This window comes from Crocuta crocuta, unplaced genomic scaffold, assembly GCF_008692635.1.
Source record: "Crocuta crocuta isolate KB4526 unplaced genomic scaffold, BGI_CrCroc_1.0 scaffold620, whole genome shotgun sequence".
NCBI lineage: Eukaryota > Metazoa > Chordata > Mammalia > Carnivora > Hyaenidae > Crocuta > Crocuta crocuta.
Genome location: NW_027527402.1, coordinates 882366 through 891398, shown reverse-complemented (window position 1 = coordinate 891398; position 9033 = coordinate 882366). Strand labels below are relative to the sequence as shown.

General features: G+C 51.4%; 2 protein-coding genes across 3 annotated transcripts in view; both read left to right on the top strand.

Annotated features, from left to right (window-relative positions):
• Positions 1–4465, top strand: part of PEX11B (peroxisomal biogenesis factor 11 beta) — a 9558-nt gene extending 5093 nt beyond the window's left edge. For both annotated transcript variants that reach the window (XM_077753617.1, XM_077753624.1), the window contains exons 3-4: positions 372–573; positions 3238–4465. In XM_077753617.1, coding sequence (XP_077609743.1) covers positions 372–573; positions 3238–3643 — 608 coding nt within the window. In that variant the 3' untranslated portion in view covers positions 3644–4465. The remainder of the gene's footprint in view (positions 1–371; positions 574–3237) is intronic.
• Positions 4466–5223: 758 nt separating this feature from the next.
• ITGA10 (integrin subunit alpha 10) overlaps positions 5224–9033 on the top strand; it is a 16217-nt gene continuing 12407 nt past the window's right edge. Inside the window, exons 1-6 of the mRNA XM_077753696.1 lie at positions 5224–5290; positions 7093–7204; positions 7397–7506; positions 7714–7805; positions 8024–8138; positions 8841–8968. Of these exons, the coding sequence (XP_077609822.1) occupies positions 5239–5290; positions 7093–7204; positions 7397–7506; positions 7714–7805; positions 8024–8138; positions 8841–8968 (609 nt within the window). The 5' untranslated portion in view covers positions 5224–5238. The remainder of the gene's footprint in view (positions 5291–7092; positions 7205–7396; positions 7507–7713; positions 7806–8023; positions 8139–8840; positions 8969–9033) is intronic.

Sequence of the window (9033 nt, the reverse complement as noted above, 5' to 3'; positions counted from 1 at the left end):
CTTTTTTTTTAATTTTTTTAATGTTTTATTTATTTCTAGGAGACAGAGAGAGAGACAGCGTGAGCAGGGGAGGGTCAGAGATAGAGGGAGTCACAGACTGAAACAGGCTCCAGGATCTGAGCTGGCAGTCAGCACAGAGCCCGACGCGGGGCTCGAACCCACGAACCATGAGATCATGACCTAAGCGAAAGTCGGACCCTTAACCGACTAAGCCACCCAGGCGCCCCTGATTTTACTCTTTTTTTTTTTTTAAAAAGTGTGGTTTCTGTCACTTGCTCGATTTTCACCTTCTTCTTTTCTCTTTCTCTGTGTCTCACTCTCTGTTTGCCTCTGCTTCCACATCCTTGCTTCTCCTTGCTAATGCCCGCAAGTTTTACGCCTGGGTAACTCGGCCGATGCCCTTGAGTCGGCCAAACGAGCTGTACACCTGTCAGATGTTGTCCTGAGATTCTGCATCACGGTTAGTCACCTCAATCGAGCTTTGTACTTCGCCTGTGACAACGTGCTGTGGGCTGGAAAATCTGGACTAGCTCCCCGTGTGGATCAGGAGAAGTGGGCCCAGCGTTCATTCAGGTTTGATATCCTTTTATCCTGCAAGACCTTTTGTATTCCCCGTACCGCGTGGCTTGCCTTTTGTGAGAGAAAGCTATGTCAGGGCCTTCCCAGAGTGTACACATCTTAATCACTTGACTTCCAATCTTCATTGAGATTTAAAAAAAAATTTTTTTAAACGTGTATTTATTGTCGAGAGACAGAGACAGAGTACGAGGAGGGGAGGGGCAGAGAGGGAAACACAGAATAGGAAGCAGGCTCCAGGCTTTGAGCTGTCAGCACAGAGCCCGATGCAGGGCTCAAACCCACTGAGCCAAAGTCAGACACTTACCCGACTGAGCCACCCGGGCGCCCCCATTCATTCCAATTTTAAACGATCAGAGAATAGTGAATGGAGGCAGATGGAAGGCAGATGCTCTCCCATGATGAATGACTAAGATATTATATTGATATAATTGTGCTTCTGTCTATACCACAGACTATGCCTTTCACTGCCTGCTCATTCATTCATTCTAAAAATATTCAGGAAGTGCTTACTATGGGCTAAGGAATAAAGCAAAGAGTCGAACAGATGTGGTTTCTACTCTTATCATGCTTCTAGTCTAGTGGGGAGAGTCATATTAAAACAAACACCAAACCCAGTATATGTGGAAACGTACAGAGTGTTATGAGATCTATATAACAAGGGGAGCTGATTTCACTTGAGAGGCTAGGGAAGCACTCTTTGAGAAAGGAATGGTTTAGTTTAGACCTGAAGTCGGAGCAGGTGTTAGGCAAAGCCAACAGTAGCAGAGAAGACCTTCCAACAGAAAATAGCCCAGTCTAAGGCATTAAACCAGGACAGATTTTGTGGACAGCACAATGGACAGCATAGAGGGGAAGGGGCCTAAGTTTGAGCTGGAAATGTATACAGGGGCCAGATCATTCGTGCAAGGCCTCTTGGGCAGTGGTCGGATTTTTCTGGTTTGGTTTTGTGTAAATTCTATCCTAAGTACAATAGGTTCTGAACAGGGATGTGACATGATTCAAACTGTGTTTAAAGAAGGTCTCTTGCTGCAATGTGGAAAACAGATTGCGGCGGCGCAAAACAGGAGGAGATGCCCTAATATGGCCCAGAGATGATGCGGGCTCGGACTAAGGCGCCGGCTGGTAATGAAGGTGGAGAGAAACACGATTTGGGATTAAAATGATCTGTCTACATATCATTTGTGTTTGTTTTTATTTTGTTTCCCTATGATTCTGTTTGTTGTGTAATATTAGCATCTTTCTGTCTCCATTTATGTCTTGCTTTTCTCTTCACGTTAATCAGTGACTTATAGCTATCACGTGGCTCATAGTGTGTGAAGGGTGGGAGTGAAGGCCTGGCTGGACTGTTCTGGAAAAGCAAGGGTAAAGATGAAAAAAAGATCCCTGCTCCAATGGAGCTCTCATTGTAATGGGAGGAGACAAACATAAAGAGATAATAAATAAACATATCAGTGAGTAATGAAGTGCCGTGCAGGAAATTAAATTATGGCTGCGTGGTAGAGAGTAAAAGGCTGCGCTCCCTTGGCATGAGGGAGTCAGAGAAGCCCTCTCTGAAAGGTACCGTTTAAGCTCAGGCCCGAAGAGCAAGGAAGCATGAGCCACATGAAGATTTTGGAAGGGAGAATATTCTGGGTGGATGGATGAGGCAGAATAAGGGTCCTAAAGCAGGAACAAGCTTGATGAGATCAAAATACAGAAAGACACTAATATAGGTGGAGCACAGAAAGGTACGAGATGGAGTCAAGAAAGGCAGGGTCGGACGCTGAGTTCCGAATGCTTGTCTAATGTCTAGAGTTTGTCTTAAATGGGATGGGAAGGAAACGGTGGAGAGTTTGAAGACGGGAGTGATGATGTGACTTACTGTGTGACTTAGATTACTGGGGGCAGGAAAAGACCAGTTAAATGCGTCAAGTAGTAGTTCAAGGAAGAGGTGCTGATGGTTGAGATGGTGCTCGTGGAGGGTAAGGGAGAGAGGTGGGACTGGATTCGGGACATGTTTTAAGGTAGGGCCGTTATATTGAGCATATACCACTGTTGTCATAGTGGGTTAAAATTCAAAACCATAGACTGTTTGGTGTGTGTTTGTTTTTTAAGTAATCTCTATGCCCAACATAGGGCTGAAACTCACAACCCCAAGGTCAAGAGTTGTATGCCCTTACTGACCTGAGCCAGCCTTGCGTGCCACACATAGATGGCTCTTAAGGAATTGATAATCTAACACATTTAGCAAGTGGCCGAACACCTCTGGGTCTCCATTTTTGTTTTTTGTTGTTGTTTAACAAAAGGATGGGATCTAAAAGATCTATAATGTGTCTGAGTTTCTGAAACAACTGAAGCTTGGTCTCGCAAAACATTTGCATTTTTATAGTTCATGTTGAACGTGGGTGTGCTGATGGATTGGGCAGGTGAAATTTGAGGTTGATCTTGGACAGTTTGGTGATGCTCATGATTTTAAGCCAGGATCTTAAGGCACACATAAACACTGATTAGTTATAGAAAGTTGGGAAGACATTCTTAATAGTGGCTGGTAGCACTCACTTACGGTGTCCGAATGTATAATCCCTTTGCATTATGGGGGAAAAATGTTTACGCGTTCTGTTTGATGGGCTTAGTGGCCATTGTTTGCCCTTCCTGACTCTTCTGGCCTGTGTCTCCCAGGTACTATCTGTTTTCCCTCATCATGAACTTGAGCCGGGATGCCTATGAGATTCGCCTACTGATGGAACAAGAGTCTTCAGCTTGTAGCCGGCGACTGAAGGCTTCTGGAGGAGGAGCCCTAGGAGGAATTGAAAATGCAGGCCCTGGTGGTCCAGCATCTCCAGGAAGAGGCTTGCCTCATCTGGCTCTCAAGCTTCAGCTCCGGGTCCTACTCTTGGCCCGGGTCCTTCGAGGCCATCCCCCTCTTCTGCTGGATGTGGTCAGAAATGCCTGTGATCTCTTCATTCCACTGGACAAACTAGGCCTCTGGCGCTGCGGCCCTGGGGTTGTGGGGCTCTGTGGCCTTGTGTCCTCCATCTTGTCTCTTCTTACCCTCATCTGCCCTTGGCTAAGACTCAAGCCTTGATGAGGATAAGGTACAGGATTAGGAGAGGATCTCAGTGGGTGAGATGGATCTTAGGTCATGCCCAATATTCCTGTCTCCTGCTAATCCTACTCCTTGGGGAAAGTGAAAATCCCAGGATCTAGGGGTAGAGAGAGGAGCTTCGGGGAAGGCGAGGTGAGGGGACTTGTGACGTCAACGGGGTGATTCTGATGCTCAGATCTTCGGAGCTTTTGTTTCTTCCTCCTCCGTTGCAATGTCTGTGTCTTTCTTGACCCCTTTTACTCTGTCTCTTCTAAGTCTATTTGGGATTCTGTCTCTACATCCTTTTTTTTTTTTTTTCTTCTTTTTTACCGTCTCCCGTTGGCTGTCCTAGGAATTTTCAGCAGCAGCAGAATTACACTTTTTTTGGTAAGGGGAGGTAGAAGGGGTGGCCTGAAAGGTTCTCACTGCCTTCATCTTTTCCCTCACAAAGGTGACTGGTGGCAGATTTTATCCCTTTCACATGCCACCAGAGCATAATTTTAAAGACTTCTGTCCCAGTGGACTCTCCCCCTCAGCCACCGTGGTGGCTCAGCGGTTCCTCCTTGACGTCTACCTCACCAGCCTCCCTCGGGCCTCGGCCCTGCCCTCCGCTCACACCCACAGATTTCTGCGCACCCTTTCATTTCAGGGCCTTGCTCCCCAGCCTGCCCCGGCCCCTTCTTTGCCTGTGCGGAATGATGCTGTGTGCGGCATCTTGCTGTAAATACTGTACAGAGACTCCGTGTAAATAGCTGTGGCCTGTGCCCACGATGGGGAGCGAGCCTCCCGGGTCAGCACATTAAAGATCGGTTTGCTCCTCGGCGTGCGGTCTGGTCCTGTGTGTTCTGGGCACCCAAGGCCTCGAACTCCTGTTGCCGTGGTTTGGGTTTTCCGTGGGCTTGGCCGCTGGCATCCTCGCCCAGACTTTCACTGAACACCTGCCCCAGCGCAGGGCATAGTACCAGGGTCTGATGTGCAAGTACTTGTGTGGGTCCCACAAAGCACACTGCCTACCAGTTCCTGGTTCCTGGTCCCTCCAAGAGCTGTAATGCCCTGAGGGCAACGTGGGCTGAGCCATGAACAGGACGAAGTGCAGTGAGGCTGGCAAGGTTTGGTTTGGGGGCTGGCTGTGTTCACACGGTGGGGCTCCCCTGGGGGGCGAGGGGAAACGATATCACCATCACCGGTTCTTTCGTTTTCTGTATCCCAGGGTAAGAGAAATAAGGGTAAGAAGTACAGAGGCTCTGTCTCCCATGCCTAGTGTCTATTCCAAACCCAAGGAAAGTGTTACTTCCTGGCAGCAAGGATGGGGGGAGAAAGGAAGAGAAAGGGCAGGAAAGTCAAGAACCGTGTTCTTTGCATATTGACACGACGCCTCCAGGGGGCAGCACCAGGGCAGAGAAATGGGCTGAGGTTTGCTCCGTCCTTTCCGTGGTCTGGGGCTCCCCGGAGTTCCCCACCGGCACTCCTCCCATTCCTTCCAATTTTATTTTTAGCTGCCAGTGGGAGGGGGCAGGATGGGAGGGAAAGGAAAGAAAACAGAAACGGAGGGGGACGGAGGCACAGAGGACTTCTCACACGGAGAACAGCCAGGCATGGGACTCCCGGCCATCCTTCACCTGCTCTTGCCCGTGATGACCCTGACAGGTGAGGGAGGTCACCTTCTCGGTTTCTGGGGCGAATGGAAGGTGCATGCGCTGTTTGGCATCGGGACGTTTAGGGTTGATCTCTTCGGGGTCAAGCGGGAGAGGTTAACACTGATTCTGCATCTTGTGTGTGTATGTGTATGTGGGTGGCGGGGGGGGCTTCGGTATTGAGACTGGAAGGGCCTTGCATCAGATTTGTGTCCAGTTACCTAAGATCTTCATCCTGAGCCCTGCGGGAGTACGTGGATCAAAAAGAAGCGTGATGTGACCTTCCACGTGGCTGGTCCGATTCCTTTTCTCTTCCCCCCCAACTTCCCTCTACCGTTGGTGGTCTCTGCAGCCTGAGGCGTAGCTGTGTGGTCAGAGCTCTTGGTTTATCTAACCAATGAGCTACGGTTGCTGGTCATAGAGCTCTGCCAGTTTCCTGGATGCAGGAGAAAACTCACATAGAAAACACCTTTCTGAAAAGAAGCATGTTTTGAGCAATGGTTCATGGCCATTGGTGGTGGGGGTATCCTGAGGGGGCTGCTTGAAAGGAGAGAGCAAGACATGAGGAAGAACCGTGGGAGGGACCTTAGGCCTGGAATTTTCCCTCACCAGTGCCCTGTAATCTTTGTTTCCTAAAATACCACCTCCGATTTCTTTAAATTCATTTTATCTTATTTCTAAGTAAACTCTAAGCCCAGCATGAGGCTTGAACTCATGACCCTGAGATCAAGAGTAGCATGCTCTACTGACTGAGCCAGTCAGACACCCCATTCTAGCTCTGATTTTATAGGGAGGGGGATGGCGGGGAAGGATCAGCCAGGGTATGAGTGAGGGGAGGGTCCTTAGAGTGGGCTGGAATGAAAGAAAGACAGGTAGGCAGGGGCAGTTGGGAGGGTGGGTGAGTGAGAAAAGCGGGGTGTGGGAAACTTCGGGGTGACGGGACTCTTGGTAAGGACGGAAGGCAAACCATATGTGTGGGCAGTCGAGTAGCCCCACCCAGTTAATTACCACTGAGGTTTTCAGAGCTGGAATGAAGCAGGGACCAGGCACTGGAGAGAGAGAGAGAGTGGGGCAACGACATGGGCGTCCTAAAGAGACAGAAAGAGGAGTGAGCTTGCCACGCAGTACTCCCTAGCCTCCCCTTGTGCTCCCTGAGGTCCCGGGTCGGGGGAGAGTCGGGAAGGAACAGTTGTTCTGGGCTTTGGGAAGGCCCTCTCCGTCTTTGACGCTTACAGCTTGTCGGGGAGGATGTGTAGGAGGAATGATGTGGAAAAGAGGAACTTGACCCTTCCAGACATGTCTGTGAATGAGATTTCAGAGGTGGGAATGGAAATACAGCTGTGCACCAGCATGGCAGAGGGCCACAGGTCAGACATCTGGGGACCCAAATACCGGAAGGAGACCATCCTTGCTTGGAGTTCTTTTTTTTTTTTTTTTAACATTTATTTTTGAGAGAGAGAGAGAGAGAGGGAGAGAGAGTCAGAGTGTGAGCGGGGTAAGGGCAGAGACAGAGGGAGACACAGAATCTGAAGCAGGCTCCAGGCTCTGAGCCATCAGCACAGAGCCTGATGCAGGGGCTCGAACTCACAAGCCATGAGATCATGACCTGAGCCAATGTCAGACGCTTAACTGATGGAGCTCCCCAGGCGCCCCTGCTTGGAGTTCTGAGTACATGATGTTGACAGAGGCCCGCACAACTTCTGAGTAAGAAACAGGGAGATGGGCTGAGATAAAAATACTCCCTTTGCGCTTCTTTCTGGTATGCCTCTCTGGGCATTCATTAACCTCTCTGACTGCTTCCTGCCCCCTCCCCAGGTCTGAGCTCCCCCTTTAACCTGGATGCGCACCACCCACGCCTGTTCCCAGGGCCACCCGAGGCTGAATTCGGATACAGTGTCTTGCAACACGTCGGGAGTGGACGTCGCTGGTGAGGAAGAAGCCAGAGGGCTGTGGGACTGGGAGTGTGCTAGTCTTATGGCGGGGGCGGGGAGGGAGGCAGATGGCAAGGTCACTGGTAGAAGTGGCTGGGGCTCAAGACTTGCTACCCCCACGCATTCTCCCGCTGGCCCGTCGCAAAGGCCATGTTCATACGATACTTATACTCGTGTCCTCCTCCCAGGATGCTGGTGGGTGCCCCCTGGGATGGGCCTTCAGGTGACAGAAGGGGGGACGTTTATCGCTGCCCTGTAGGGGGCTCCCACAGTGCCCCGTGTGCCAAGGGCCACTTGGGTAAGAAGGTGCCTTGCTCTCTACTCCTAACCTCTAGCCTGTTACACTAGTAGCCTTGGCCCCTTACACCTCACCCTAATCCCCACATCCCATGTACCCCCTGCCTTTGACTTGAACCTGATTTCATCCTCTTTCCCAATCACCCTGAGCTCCAGCACCCCGTGTGGGACCCCGTGATCTCATTCTCTTCCACCCCCTTCCAACCAGGCGACTACCCACTGGGAAATTCCTCTCGCCCTGCCATGAACATGCACCTGGGAATGACTCTGCTGGAGACAGACAGTGATGGGGGATTCATGGTGAGCTGAGGAAAGGGTGGCGGTGGGAAGGTGTCTCTGAAGGAATCGGGCAGAGACGAGAGCAGTATGGTACGGGGACCTGGCCTGTGTGGAGGGCTCCAGAAGTTTAGAACCCTAGAAAGCAAGGAGGAGGGTCCCAGGGCGCGATTCCGGTGCATCCTTCAAGTAGGGGCATGCGCTGAGAGGCCTCGGGGTGCCGTTCTCCCAACTCCCCGCAGGCTTGCGCCCCGCTCTGGTCTCGTGCCTGTGGCTCCTCTGTCTTCAGTTCGGGGATATGTGCCCGCGTAGATGCTTCATTCCGGCCGCAGGGAAGCCTGGCACCCACCGCACAACGTGAGCCGGAAGAAGGGCCTGAGGACGCCCAGCGCCGGGTGCCGGGAGGGGAAAGGACGGGGCTGCACAGGGGGCCCTGCAGGGCTTCCCTCGTGGTTACGCAACGTGCCTGCCGAGACGCCACGTTTCCCAACAGAGAAGTCGGACTCTTAGACCCGTGAACCGACTTAGACCCCCGAACCGGCTTCGAAACCTCAGCTCTCACTGTATCCCTCCACACCCCGTGCCCCAGAGCATTTCCCCCCTCGTGCCCCTGCTTGTCATCTATTTTTGTACCTCCGTGTCCTTTTATTTAAGGTGTTCTCCAGGCAATGCCTTATGCTCTTTTCAGACATCTTTCTACTGCTTATGTCTTTGATTCCCCACAATCCGAACCGACCTCTCGTTCTCCTACAGCATAGTGGGGCGCTCTGCTTCTACCTGGCACCTAATCCCCCTTCTTCTCTCCCTCCCCCTCTCTCCTCTCCTCCTCCCCCCCCCCTTTTTCTACATTTTCTTCTTCTTTTAGTAAGTTGTATGTATGCCTGTCTCCTTTTTATTCGTTTCTACATTTGCCCGGGGCCGCAGTGCTACCTTCCTTGTACCTTCCCAGCTGCCAAATAAGTGAATAGAATGTGCCCTCCTGCGACCTCTCCTCTTGTTGCCCGCATGCCCAGTTTCCTCCTACCCTTCTGTTCCCCATCAGCACACCCTTCCTCCTAGGCTGCCCCACGTACATGGATGTGGTCATCGTCTTGGATGGCTCTAACAGTATCTACCCCTGGTCGGAAGTTCAGACTTTCCTCCGAAGACTGGTAGGGAGACTGTTTATTGACCCAGAGCAGATCCAGGTAAGAGAGGGCGGTGTGGATGGGCTCCGATGGGGAGAGGCGGGGGGAGGGGGCGGAAGGGGGGG